General features: G+C 34.0%; 1 protein-coding gene and 1 long non-coding RNA gene across 3 annotated transcripts in view; one reads left to right on the top strand and one right to left on the bottom strand.

Annotated features, from left to right (window-relative positions):
* The window catches only part of LOC109057630 (eyes absent homolog 2-like), a 35,253-nt gene that overhangs the window by 7,112 nt on the left and 13,526 nt on the right, over nucleotides 1-14,615 (bottom strand). Inside the window, exons 2-10 of one of the 2 annotated variants that reach the window (XM_042759089.1) lie at nucleotides 13,271-13,324; nucleotides 13,134-13,174; nucleotides 11,476-11,595; nucleotides 11,273-11,389; nucleotides 8,147-8,223; nucleotides 7,683-7,863; nucleotides 7,086-7,222; nucleotides 6,295-6,378; nucleotides 3,403-3,492 (exon numbers count right to left, since the gene is read on the bottom strand). In XM_042759089.1, the coding sequence (XP_042615023.1) occupies nucleotides 3,403-3,492; nucleotides 6,295-6,378; nucleotides 7,086-7,222; nucleotides 7,683-7,863; nucleotides 8,147-8,223; nucleotides 11,273-11,389; nucleotides 11,476-11,578 (789 nt within the window). In that variant the 5' untranslated portion in view covers nucleotides 11,579-11,595; nucleotides 13,134-13,174; nucleotides 13,271-13,324. Of the gene's footprint in view, nucleotides 1-3,402; nucleotides 3,493-6,294; nucleotides 6,379-7,085; nucleotides 7,226-7,682; nucleotides 7,864-8,146; nucleotides 8,224-11,272; nucleotides 11,390-11,475; nucleotides 11,596-13,133; nucleotides 13,175-13,270; nucleotides 13,325-14,615 lie in introns of both variants that reach the window. The other variant, XM_042759088.1, reaches the window with a different exon arrangement.
* LOC122145382 lies at nucleotides 3,424-10,076 on the top strand. The gene is made up of 3 exons (XR_006160314.1): nucleotides 3,424-3,563; nucleotides 3,720-3,837; nucleotides 9,673-10,076. It is a non-coding gene; the product is annotated as an uncharacterized LOC122145382 (long non-coding RNA).

The following is a 14,615-nucleotide window of genomic DNA, read 5'->3' as shown; positions in this document are numbered from 1 at the left end:
TGCCGACCTCCCACTGACTTCTATTGTTCCTAAATTGCTGTAATTATACAGATTTTCTCATTTTTCTTTCTCTCTCTCTTTTTTTATATAAGTAGACTTTCACGGTAATTTTTTTTCCAGGATTTTTTTATGCATACAGTTCATGAATCAGTGAAAGATTTAAAACAACTGCAATAATATAATAAAACTAAATCGATAAAAAGATGAAAATATATTTGACTATATATATTTACTAAACAATATACACTGCTTTTGTTTGTTTTTTTATTTTTGATTAATAAAGTTCAAAAGAACAGCATTTATTTGAAATATAATTTTTTTAAAACATTATAAATATCTTTGGTATCAATTTAATGTGTCCTAGCTGAATAAAAATATAAATTTATTTAAAAAAAATCAAATAAATAAATCTATCTATATATACAAAATAATATACAATGCTTTTATGTGTGTGTGGGTTTAAAAAATAATAGAAATAGGCTTTCACTGTGTTTCAGGATTTTTGGTGAATAAAATTCAAAAGAATATTTATTTAAATTATTTTAAACATAAATGTCTTTGGTGTCACTTTTAACCAATTAAATCTCTTTGCTGAATAAAAATATTAATTTAATTTCAATCAGCAATTTCATTATAACTTTTCTGCTACTAAACTATGATATAATAACATAATTCCATTGCTTTTACTTTAAAAAAATATTTTATATATATATATTAATTTATTTCTTTTACTTTTTAAATTATTGACAGAAGTGGTCAGAAATTTACCAATATTTTACTTCTCACTCTTGATCTATTCTGCAACTCTCTACCAGACATTAATTATTTTTTTTTTCTGATTAATTAAAGGGGTGCTATTATGCTTTTTCACTTTTTCAACTTTAGTTAGTCTGTAATGTTGCTGTTTGAGCATAAGAAAGATCTGCAAAGTTACAAAGCTCAAAGTCCACTTCAAAAGGAGATGTTTTATTTAACATTTCAAAAAGTACAACGAATGACTCGTTTGGACTACAACTCGAATACAACTCGTAATATCAGGAAAAAATAAAAACACAAAGATAGACGAATGGGATGAGACCTGGTTGAGCTGCACTAGAGAAGGCAACGAGTGTTGTCACTATGTCCGAGACGCGCTAAGTTTCCCAAGGCAGACGAGCTTAGAGTGGTTACAATCATCCAGGTTTAAAGTTGATGATCAAGTTAGGCCATTAATCACAATTTATCAATTTATCCATCATCAGTTTTTGTCTAAGCTGCTGACCCCTGCGCAGTTATTTTGCCAGCGGCAGCTTTCCGTTTCCCAGCTGACACCTTTGAACAGACTGAACTCTCAGTGTTTGAATGCTCAATGATGCCTTGGACTATTTGAGGGCAATTACAGGGAAAACAGAACGAGAGAGAGGGGGCCGTCATTAAAACCTGCTCAAGAAATAATGGTGTGTGGGGGCCCTCCACCCCCGGGCTGTTGTTCCTCCCCGGGACAAATTTTTCTTTTCAGTGGCAGCCACACACCCCTAATTAAGACCTCAGGTGTTGTCAGGGTTTCTGCTGCACCTCCTCGAAAGCTTTTAGAGAATCTAATCCCTCCTTTCTTCATGCAGAGGGCAAACCGAGGTCTTTCACACATTTACTGTCAGGTCACGGACTGTTGAACAGACATCTTAATGCATAAACAGTACTGAATTCCAATAACTAATAGATATTTCATACCCCCCACCCGTAAAGATGCATTTTGCCTTATATACACAACTGTTCAAAAGTCTGGAGTCTGCAAGCTTTTAATGTTTTTTTTAAAGAAGTCTCTTATGCTCATCAAGGCTGCATTCATTTAATCAAAAATACTGCAAAAACTGTGATATATTATTACATTATTATAACTATTTTCTATAGGAATGTTTGTTAAAATGTAATTTATTTCTGTGATCAAAGCTGAATTTTCAGCATCATTACTCCAGTCTTCAGTGTCACATGATCTTCAGAAATCATTCTAATATGCTGATTTGCTGCTCAAGAAACATTTCTGATTATTAGCAATGTCGAAAACAGTTGTGCTGCACAATATTTTTATTTTTATTTGCGTGATTTTTTGATGAATATCATGTTTAAATGAGTAGCATTGAAATAGAAATCTTGTGAAACATTATAAATATCTTTAGTGTCACTTTTGATCAATTTAATGTCGATTTCTTGCTGAATTAAATGATTAAACTCTTTTAAAAAATGTTTGAAAACCTTTGAATGGTTTTTTATTTTATTTTTTATTTTACCTTTATTTAACCAGGTTAATCGGTTGAGAACAGGTTCTCATTTGCAACCGCGACCTTTTTATTTTATTTAGTCTTTTTGATTAATTATTTAGCTGTTTCTTTTGCTGCATATTTGTGACAAACAGCACGGCCAGTTTCTTCAGCTGTCACAAAAACATGAGGACACATGATTTGTTCCTCATATTTTTGTGTGGGTGGTTTAATGTGACAAATACTACATGCATGTGTAAAAAAACAAAAAAACAAACAAAACAAAAAAAACAAAAAAAACAAAAAATGCAGGAACTAAATTAAATACGGTAGAACATGTATAATGCAAGAGAGACTACTGTTGTCATAATGGCATCAAATGAGCAAAAACGATTAACAAATGAAGACATGACATGTGGGGAATATGTAGAGCGTTATGATTGACAGGTGTTCTACTGGACAACCTAAGAGGAGCAGATTCCTACCAATAAGAGAAGTTTGTTACGTGGCTCTCTGGAATACTTGATTCTGATTGGCCAATCACAACATTCTGTGTTAAATATTTTTTATTTATGAAGTGGCCATCAATGTTCGTGTCTCATATCTATATAAGCTTTTTTCTGCCAAGGAAAAGAGATAAAATAAAAAGGTAAATACATGTTTAAAAATCAAAACCCAAACCTCATAACTCAGAACTACAAAATAAAAAATTACAAACCTCACAATTCAGAATTTTAAGTAACAATAACTGAGTTGTAAATTGCAATTCTGAGAAAAATACTTTCCCCCCTTAGAATTCTGAGTTCAATTCCGTTTTTAAATGCTGCTGAATAAAAAATAAAAAGGTAATTGCAAGATTTAATCTCACAATTACGACTTATTTTATATTTGAATGTCACAACTGAGTTTATATCTTGAGTTTTTTTCTGATAATTATGAGATAATTCCCTTTTTTAGTTAAATTTTTATCCCATGTGGAAACCATGTTCCATACATATCACTCTCTGCTCTTTCTTCTTAAATTATAAAACTTAAATTTATCTGTATTTTTATAATAGGCACCATTTTTTGTGATTATTTAAATATACATCTAATGCTAAAGTGCAAAAAAAGTGTGTTTGGCATTAAATCCTAAGTGTTTTGTGGATTCTGATGTTTTGCACACCTCCAGGTCGTTGAAAAACAGACGTGAATCAGCCAAGTTGAAGATCATCTCCTCCATCCACAAGCCCAGAGAAACAGCCTTGCCAGAGTCCTGGATCAAAACATAGAAAGCACGTCAAATTAGTTTTCATACCTGGTTTTAACTTTCCACAGAAGTGACAGGTGATGATTACATTATCTCACTGAGAGTAGAAGCGTGTGGTGCAACAGGTTTTTTTGTCCAACAAGAATGTTGATCATTCAGCGCAGTCATTGTGCTTTCAATCAGAAGCGTGTCAAACTACAGCTATTTCTCTTTATTTTCTCTTCATGTTGTAGGTGAAGCCTCATGCTAACACAAGCTAAGCCATTGTGCGCTCCCATTCTATGGCAGCTACGTAACTAGCCGCTAACTCCTCCGTTTGGCAGCGGATCAAGCTGCATGTGTCAGCCAGAGGTTAGTGTCAGATTAACTGCGTAACAGCTCTTTCTCTCCGCCTAACCATTGTCAGCACAGGAGCTGCGAGTTGGTCCTGCTTTAATGAAGATAATAACCCCTAATCTGCCGTCATGAATGGACGACTTTATTACAGGTGGTATTCCAACACAGAATAATAGATGCACCACTTTAGAATTACGACTGAACATTTGAGAAAGGATTTTAGGAAGGACCGTAATGAAGTTTCAACATGGTAAAAAAAAAATATAATAATCTATATCATATATATATATATATATATATATATATATATATATATATATATATATATATATATATATATATATATATATATATATATATATTGGCCAAAATGCATTTGAAACTTATTGTAAACATATTGTAAATATGATCAAATTAGATTGAAAGAAAAATAATTTTAAAATAGAAAATCTTTCAAAATTTACTTCAGCTCATGTGTAAGTTTACCATGGATACACACACACACACACACACACACACACACACACACACACACACGTACATATACATATACAGCAGTGTTAATATGTATGCTCATGTTTTAATGTACCATCAAAACAATGAGAAAATGTTTAAAATAATGTAATTTAAATGTAATGTAATAATGTAATTTTACAAAAATTCATTCATTTTTCACTATTCATTTTTATCATAAATATATTTATTTTCTTTAAAATACAATTCCTAAAACTATATATCTATAATTTTCACATATAATTTTTAGATTGCTATTTTTGATTATTTTTATGCAATTACATTCATTTATATACTCATTTGTATTCTTTTTTTATTTACATTTATTATTATAATTTTATTATTTTTTTTACTGGGAAAAAAAACACATAGATTTATGTGCATATTCAGATGTTAAGTCATGTGTACATACAGTACATACATATTCACCAAGGACAAATGACATCCTATTGGGAAAGAACCTCCAATAACCTCTGACTTTTACCTCAGCTTAAAAAACACATTAGCCAACGGGCGTCTTTCATCACCATGAGAGGTTTTGTATTCAGTAGGTCGAGTCTTGCTGTGGGCCAATCAACCCAAACAGGCTGTTTACAGTGGTGGGCTTATAGCTTTGACATAAAGCACAAAAAAAAAATAATAAAAAAAGCGAGTTAAATATCCTGTTACTTAAAGATGTGAAATCTGAGCCAACGCAATCGCGGCTCTTTGTCTGACCGTAAGCGGCTTTGTCATGACACACATCAAAACTTGTTCTTATTTAACTCAAGCCCAAATTCAGTTTCATTTGGATGTTTTCTTTGATTTGCTATCTCCAGTGGATTCCTGCCGCAGTAATAAGCTACTCTGGAGTCTTTTTCCTGGATCTGAAATTAGACACATTAGTCACGGCAACATTTCTGCAGTCCTCAAAAAGAAAAGTCCAGAGATCTGCGCGCTCGAGACGGCCAGGCGATTCTCAGTCTCTTATGTGTCACGTCAAATCCGCAAGGGATCGTGGGAATTCAAAATAGATAGCGGGCCAAGAAAAAGAAACATGACCATTGTTTCCTCATCAGCTGCCTGGAGATTGCGTAGAAAGTTCATGAGCCGTCATTCAAATCAAAGCGGCCAAATAGCAAGTCTGGAGCTGAAGGAGCGTCATTATATCTTTCACTGTTCATTTAGTTCTTCCGCATTTACTGTCTGCTGACGACGTTACTCTAAAACAGCTGTGGAACATATTTATTTATTGTGAAAAATTTATCACGAGGGACTTTTGCTTCTGCTAACTTTTAGGGCTTTAAATGGATTAAAATCAAACAAAAGTGATATGAACAAATTCTGCTGTATATAGGATCCATAAACCTCCATTCAAAAGTTAGGTCACTGTAAGATTTTTTAAAGGATGCATTAAATGCAAGGATTCATTAAATTGATAAAGTGACAGTAATGACATTTACAAAATATGTGTTTTAATTACATGCATTTTACACAAAACTATGAAGCAGAAAAACTCAAATCAGCATATTAGACTGATTTCTGAAGGATCATGTGACACTGAAGACTGGAGTAATGATGCTGAAAATTCAGCTTTGATCACAGAAATAAATTACATTTTGAAGTATATTCAAATATAAACCAGTTACTTTAAATTCAAATAATATTTGACTGTTTTTATTGTATTTATGACCAACTAAATTCAACCGTGGTGAGCATAAAAGAATAAAATCTGAACCCAAACTTTTGAATGGTAGTGTATATAAGGCAAAAAGTATATAAGGCATATATTTATACACACACACACACACACACACACACACACACACACATTTATATTTTTTTTTTGTGGTTTATACTGTTACTGTTAAATAGAATTACACATACCACAAAAAAGGTCAATGAATAAAACAGAGTATTGTCTTCCAAAGCTGAAGCAGTGTAAAGTTCAGTGGTGCGAGTGGAAGAACAGGTTTGTACCTTGCCGAAGCGTGTGGAAAATGTCCCCGTCAGGAGTGAGTGGAAAATGATGATGGTCTCATCCAGGTCCCAAATAAACACTCTCTACACACCAACACACACACACACACACGAGATGAGCATGAGCACAAATATAATCTGCTTACTCATCAAGAAAAGTGTTTACTCCAAAAACACTGCATGTTATCTCAGTGCTGTGTATATGATAATAACGGCTGATCATTTTAGTCGGTTAAGCCACATTTCACAACTTATGGGCAGACAGGAAAATGCTCTGTATCCATTCTTCATAAACATTTGACAGTTTTCTTTGTCTGGTAATCAAATACACATATCGATATTTTATCATATAAAATTAAGAAATACATGCAATAGAATCAATAGGGCAACGGATACATAAATGTGTCATTTTATTTCAGTCTCCGTTTTGTTCAAACCTGTGTGAGTTTTGAAACTTTCATTGTGCTTTTGGTCATTTTTTTGATCAGTCCTCATTTGTTTATTGTATGAAAAAGATTAATTTGGATGTTCTGCTAAAAGTCCGTTCGAAAGAAAGAAACTCATACAGGTTTGGAATGACAAAAGGGTGAGTAAATTGTGTCAAAATGTTAATTTTGGGTGAACTATCTGTTTAAATTCATTGTCTATTCCTCCGAGTGTTGAATGAGGTCTTTGCCAGACATCATTGCACAACTCTGGGTCGGATGTGAAAGTAATCCCTGCGGTACGGAGCACAGGAATGTTAATGAAAGGCGTTGTGTAAGGGACACCGTGAAGGCCTGCATCTGTACCTCAATGTCAGAGTCCAGAGGGGGGACGGGGTCATTGGCCCGCTTCCTGCCTCTCAGCTTAACATCTGAGCTGCGTCTCGCTGGAGCGCCTTCCTGCTCCTTTCCTGGAGTCAGAGGACTCGTGGGAGTGTGGTACTCTGCTGTTACACACACACACACACACACGTGATGACATGTCATATACATACAGACATGCAACCAAATATCTCAATACCAAAGCAAATAGTCTTGAAAGTTTTATATTAGCATGTATCTTTCACTTGGATATTATAAGTTGCACTGAGTAAATACAGTTGGATAAAACACAAACTGTGTCTGTCTTCATTTCAAGCTGCAAAGCAACAAAATGGGATTCTTTTAAAGGGGGTGATTCTTACCTAAACACACACAAAAAAAAACACATAACACTTTAACACACACACACACACACACACACACACATACATATATATATATATATATATGTATATATATATATATATATATATTTATATAGTCTTACTATTTTTAATAAGCATTCTGTATACCTAATATAAAAAAAAAAAAACTTACTTGCGTATATACTTCAATCTCATCGTTTCTGACAATAGAGCTCACCTGTGTGTAATTCCGGGCTGTGATTGGTCGATACAGCAGGATGATCTGTGTGCTGATAGGGTATCGCCGCGGTGATGGCTGAGGGTGTGATATTGCTGGTTGTGATGTACGGGCTGTTGTAGTGTGTGTTGTAGTATGGCGAATATTGACTTTGGCTGTAGCTAGAATATGTTGAGAAGTCCTGATGGAGACAATGACATGAATGAATCATCTCAGTCTACTACATACTACTTTCTATGTCTCGTTTTGTACATTTCTGGACCATCTAAACCCGATGGTAGCATTCATTAATGGTTGGCTAAAATACCATGGTTGTCAACTGATACTGTAATGTACTAAAAATGCCATGGTTTTATCATTTTAGTCATGCCACTTTTTTTTGCAAAGCTTCAACAGTATATCAAGGCTGGCTGTAGTCCATCAGTGAAGGTGCTGCGTGAGGCATTTTTCCTAATTTGACCCACCTGCTGTGTAGGACTGAATGGCGTTGAGCCTGTGATGCTGTTAGCACCCTGGAAAATTCCAGAAGAAATGTTGCCGCCTGGAAAAGAAGCACAAATCTAGTTTAAGAGCGTACTTCGAGCTGACTGTGGTAAAGACACTCCAAAGCACACGATCCAACACAAACACAGCGCAGGAAACACGACAGGCAGCGGCCGAGGAATGGCTTGTGGACGGCTGGTGAAATACAGACACGTTTAAAGCGTTCAGAGAAAGTCTGCTTGATTTATGACTCCGAAAACAGTTGAGGTGAGAAAGGGCAGCGTGGAGCCCAGAGCAAATCCGTCTCTGTTATCAGACTTTCAGAGTCTGAATGTCTTTCTCCAGGCCTGTCTAGTTCCCTTTTTTCTGTCTCGTTCCCTTCATATTCCTGCTCGTTGGCTTTCTGAAACCTGCCCTAGATAAATGACTCTGTCAAAACACCACAAAATCTCCAAGGAAGCAAGCGAAAAGTCTTCAAAGGGGGAGAGAGGGAAGTGGGCGAACGCCGGGGCCGTGTTTCTGATTTTCTCCACAGCGGTGAAACGCGAGGACCTTTGGCACCCGGAGAAGGGTTATTTATTTCATGCTACAGCGGGTCTCCTGTTGGAATTCGCCTATAAATCAAACGAGACCGGCGAGATGTAGCGTGAGACGTAGTAAGCGCGTTTTCCCAGACCCATTAGAAATCCATCCATTTCACGAGCAGACAATTTTAGAGTAAATGATGTCTCGGGACGCTTATGAATTACCGTAAATCACTGTAATACGTAATAGATTATATTATCTGCAAAAGCACTAATAACTCATTGATCATGCTAATTAGACAGACAGGAAGTAGACGTCTTGTGCATTATGACTTGCGATCTGCTCACCAAGGATGCATTTAAAAATAAAGTAAAAACAGCAAAATTGTGAAATATTATTACAATTTAAAATAAATATTTTCTATAGAAATATATGTTAAAATGTGATTTATTTCTGTGATGTAAAGCATCATTACTCCAGTCTTCACTGTCACATGATCCTTCAGAAATCATTCTTATATGCTGATTTGCTGCTCAAGAAACATTTCTGATTATTATTATCAATGTTGAAAACAGTTTTGTGTGAGGAATAAACTGATATTCAATCAATATTCCCCGAAAGCCTTCCCTACCACTGTAGCACTTAATATCATTCACACGTTTGGCTTGATTATAGTAGTTACTATTACAGTTTTTGTTTATTTAAAATGTTTATATTTTCAGTTTTCATTTTAAGTTTCATTTTGTAATGCAATTTTGTCATTTTATTAGTTTCCTTTTTTTTTTTTATATTACAACTTTTTTAATTTCAGTTTTAGTTCAGTTTTAATTTTTATTTATTTCCATTTAGTCATTTCAGTGCTTAAAAGTATTGCAGTTAGTTTCAGAGGCAACACAAAGCTACCATATGGCTTTATAAGACTTTATTATCTGCATTTATGTTGCTTTTTCACCCTCGATGTCCTTGTTTTGTCTCTGGACAGCCCGTGGCAACTATTTGCTTTCATTGCATGGAAAAAGCACTTCCAATTTTCTTCAAAGCATCTCCTTTTGTGTTCCACGGAAGAAACATCATCAGGCTTTGGAACGACATGCGGGAGAGTAAATGATGATGACTAGTAAATAATTCTGTTCCTTTAACCCTTAAAACGTGCCTGGTGCCACTTCACCTTTGACCTTGACCGAGAACGGTCAATTTCACACTGCAGTGCCAAAATCAGGACTGTGGGCAGAAGAGGGGGGACTGACGGCTGTCCGATGCTCAGATCACACTAACACACTCCTCCAATGGTCGGCGTGTTGCGGAGGGGAGCGGAGAAAGGTTCTGACCTCCTGAGAGAGCAGAGAGAGACGCCTGACGCCAGGAGCCAGACCGCGGATAATGGGGAACAGGTGTGTGTGTGTGTGTGTGTGTGTGTTGGGAGGGATTTTGCTAACTGTCAACCCAACATAGATGTTCAGAACCATGTGTATTCTTTTGTATTGTGTAGTTAAATATTATCAACTAGAATGTTCATGAATATTTTACACAACCATTAGGATATGCGATTCTGATTGGTCAAATATGTTTGCATGATGCTAAACTGTATAATTGACTGTTCGGTAAGCAATTTCCAACATGGCTACATTAGCATCATGCCATCTCCATGTCAGAGATTTTTCTGTGGCAATGACAGGCTGTCTGTATGTTATTTATTTTATATTTTTGTAAAGAAATTAATACTTTTGTGCATCAAGGATGAATTAAATTATTTAAAAGTGACAGTAAAGACATTCTCTTTTGATCTTTCAAAAGAGTCCTGAAAATAAAAATGTACCACAGTTTCCACAAAAATATGAAGCAGTACAACAGTTTTCAACATTGATAATAATCAGAAATGTTTCTTGAGCAGCAAATCAGCATATTAGAATGATTTCTGATGCTGAAAATTCAGCTTTGATCACAGCTATAAATGACATCTTATAATATACGTACATAGCAAACAGTTATTTGAAATAATAATATAATAAATAATAATATTTCTCATTATTACTGTTTTTTGATCAAATAAATGCAGCCTTGATGACAGAAGACACTTCTTTCAAAAACAATATCTTACAGATCCCCAAACTAACAGTAGTGTGCACATTTTTGTTTTATATATATATATATATAGTCATTCAAAAACTAAAATTCCTTTTCAAATTACGTTTTAAAGTTATTCTATTACATATAGAGAATGTTATTTTTTTTTAACTGAACAGTCATGTAAATTACGACAGATACTTTTTGGCAACTAGATATATTTACTGAATTTACATGCTCAGAAAATCCATATATTATCAAATAATTCCCGCAATAATTCACTCAGTGTTTATGTTAGGGGCAGCAGATCACGCACTAACAGGAAAGGGGGACTAAAGGTAAGTTGCCCACCACTTGTCCTTATTTCCTCTGCATGCAAAGTGACTGAATGCATATTTCCGATATTTTATTGCTCATTCCAACCTCTAAAATACCATGTAGACAAAATTGTTACCCAAACTGTTTTATCACATGAAATGATAATACGTGGCTCTTTCAGAGGCGGTTGTGACACTGACCGTGTGTAGAGTAACTGTAGAGCGTCTGAGCAGGTGGAGTGCCGCTGAAGTTGGACGTGTATCCCAGCAGACTGCTCTGTCCTGGTGAATGACTCAAACCATCTTCTGTTTTAATATCTGATCAGGTGAGAGAAAGAGAGACGACCAGCTGTCAGGTCAGCAGTGATGTGCACTACTTAGGGCGGGTGTGAAATGACACTCACTGTAGGACGTCATGCTGTAGCCCTGTGTGTGATGTGTGTACGGTGTGTACGGACCGGCCGGCTGTAACGCAGGGCTGTACTGTGTCTGTCCGTAAGCAGCCATGACTGAGGACAGCGGGTCTGTCAAAGCAAAGAGTTGTAATTAGAGAAACAGATCTTAAGAATAAATGGATAACATCTTTCTTTTGTGACGTTCTCAATAACACTAACAACACAAGCTGAACCAGTTCTTTTTAATGGATTAATCAGAAAGACTGACAGTCTAAAAACAAGTGTTATTTTACTATAATTGAGGTAGGTGTTTATTAATATTTTTTATTAATATTAACTTTTATTAATATTTATAATTTTATTAATATCAAGGTTGTGTTTTTATTTCATTTAAATATAAACATGATTTTTTTGCTATATACATATAAACATTATTTTTATGTCTATATACTGTATTTTTATACATTTTTATTTCAATTTCAGTTTTATATTAATACATCATGGTATACAAAATAAAAATTAGAAAAGTTTCTTTGAAAATAAAATAAGAATAATATTTATGTAATATTTATTTATTTTTATTTCAGTTAACATTTATTTTATTCAAATAACTTTTTTTCTCTCTCTCTCTTTAGTGAATTATAATAACCCTGTCTCAAACTCATGAATTTTCAATTCCTCAAATTTACTAAAAGGAAATAATCGATAATGGAATTGTTATCGGAATCATTAACAGAATCCAATTTGCGAATGCCTTTTTAATTTTTATTTTTATTTTTTTAAACAAATTACTCTTATGAGCTTATTAGTGCTGTCAAATCGATTAATCGTGATTAATTGCATCCAAAATAAAAGTTTGCATTTACATAATATATGCATGTGTACTGTGTATATTCATATGTATATATAAATACACACACATACATGTGCATGTTTAAGAAATATATGTAAAATATATTAATATTTATATAAAATATTAAGTATATGTAAGCATATATGAATATATATACAAGTACATACTTAAATATATACGTGTGTATGTATTTATATATACATATAAATATACACAGTACATACTGTACACATATATTATGTAAACAAATTTTTAATTGGGATACAATTAATCGCGATTGATTGATTTGTATTAATCGATGTATATGAGGCTGGTTGTGCTGTTTCTTCAAGTACATACATCTCAAAACCATAAGTCATCAATTCTTCAAAAGTAAAAGAATCATTATTCGAACTGTTAAGGAATCTGATCATTAAGTGGAAACCAATTGAAAAGCAAATGACTCTTATTAGCTGGTTCTTTTTAATGAATCAAACAAATGACTTGGTCTCTAATTGATGAATTATCAGTTGTTGAAACAAAGATTCCTTAATGGAATCCTTAAGGATTTTGAATAATTAAGTGGAATCAGGAATGAATGACTCTCATGAGCTGCTTCTTTTTGTATCAGTCAATGGAGTAAGAAAAATGCACTTTTTGTTTCCTGAAAACAAGTTTTATCTTGCACTTTCTGCTCCTTAAGTGCATGCATCTTGTTTTAAGGATGATGATTTAGATTTTTTATTGGAAAATAAGAATATTTATTAAGAAAACATATTTTTGCAGTGTACAAGTGAAGCCCATTGTGAATAAAAATAGATGTAATATCACTCACATGGTCTAAAAATGTCACCCAATGTGTAGATCTAATGGCTCCTGTGAATAAAAGAAACACTTTTAACATTTTCTATCCGAACCACCCTGAATGCACTAGAGGAAGTTCATTTAATCCAAACTGTGAAGTGTGCAGACCTGTGGCTGTGTGTCGTTGTACTTCCGCTTGCACACGTTCAGCTGTCAGCTCTCCTGAAAAAGACAGACCTGTTTGTCAGAAATATGTGACCTAAAAAGCACACCGGGCTTCAGTCCAACATCACGCATCTCCAAAGTAAAAAATATGCAAAAGGAACCAGAACATAAGAATGCACAAAGTGCAATTCATGTCTAATCGTGTCTTGCACAGGGACAAAAAGGTGAACAGACAGTATTTCTCAATGACGAGGCACCTGTGGTTTCCAAAAACACACATAATTAGAATTCTGAGATACAGACAACAGTGAAACACTTGTTTGTATAAACCGGCTCGGTAGGACTGTGTTCCTGGAACAGAACAATGTGTAACCTGCTTCTTCAACCTGGTGTAATTTGGCATCGTAAACCGCAGGCAGAACTGCATGCCAGAAGTTCAGGATGGCCGAATAACCGGGGTTGTTATTGTGCCTGAAATGTAAGAAATGCAACTGTCCCTGTTCTCTTCTGGTCTGGTAATGGCAAAGTGTGGTACATGTGTATTGGTATGGTTTGCATGAATACAAATGAGACAAGATACAGGTGAAACACTGCATATGACCTTTTTTTTTTTTTTTTTTTTTACTAACCTAGAGAACATTTTATTGCTCTTAGTTACCTTTCATTTCAGCTTAAATTTTAGAAACCTTAATAAGAGCTGAGCTAAAATGAATGTGATTCATTTTCATTTGTGAGAATCTGATGAGACATTTTGGAGTTTGCATTGAGATCTCTGATTTTGGTTGTGATATGACCCACCTCAACTTCCTGTTTCAAAAGGAAACATGTCAACACAGGACAGAAAACTGTGCCTGTCATATAATAAAGTCTGTATTTGTTTTCTTATTGCTGTCTATGAGAAATATGATCATATTTGCTTTTATATCACATTAACTTTTGAGAAAACTACTGCGCATTGTTGTTTTAGTATCACTGACTTTTTCACTGAATTTTGATTTAGGGTTTATTTTTAGAATTTTATTTTCATTTTAGTTGAGGTTTTTGTAATTTTATTGTGTTTTTGTAATTTTTAATAGTTTTTTTTTTTTAAATCAGGTTTATAATAATAATATAATAATTATAATAATAATATAATAAAACTGAATCAAAAATGAAAAACAAATACATTTTCGTTACTTGAAATGTTTTATTTCAGCTAGTTTCCAAGGCAACATTTCTCATTTTAATTTAGTTTAACAGTGCTAAGATAATTAAAGCTAAAATGGAAATAAAAATACATAAAAGCATAAAGACAAAACTACTAAAAATGACAAAAACACAAATAAAATAACTAACATTTTAATTAAAA

Source organism: Cyprinus carpio, chromosome A6, assembly GCF_018340385.1.
Source record: "Cyprinus carpio isolate SPL01 chromosome A6, ASM1834038v1, whole genome shotgun sequence".
Taxonomy (NCBI): Eukaryota; Metazoa; Chordata; class Actinopteri; order Cypriniformes; family Cyprinidae; genus Cyprinus; species Cyprinus carpio.
The sequence above is the reverse complement of the archived record's forward strand: the minus strand, read 5'-3'. Positions and strand labels throughout refer to the sequence as shown.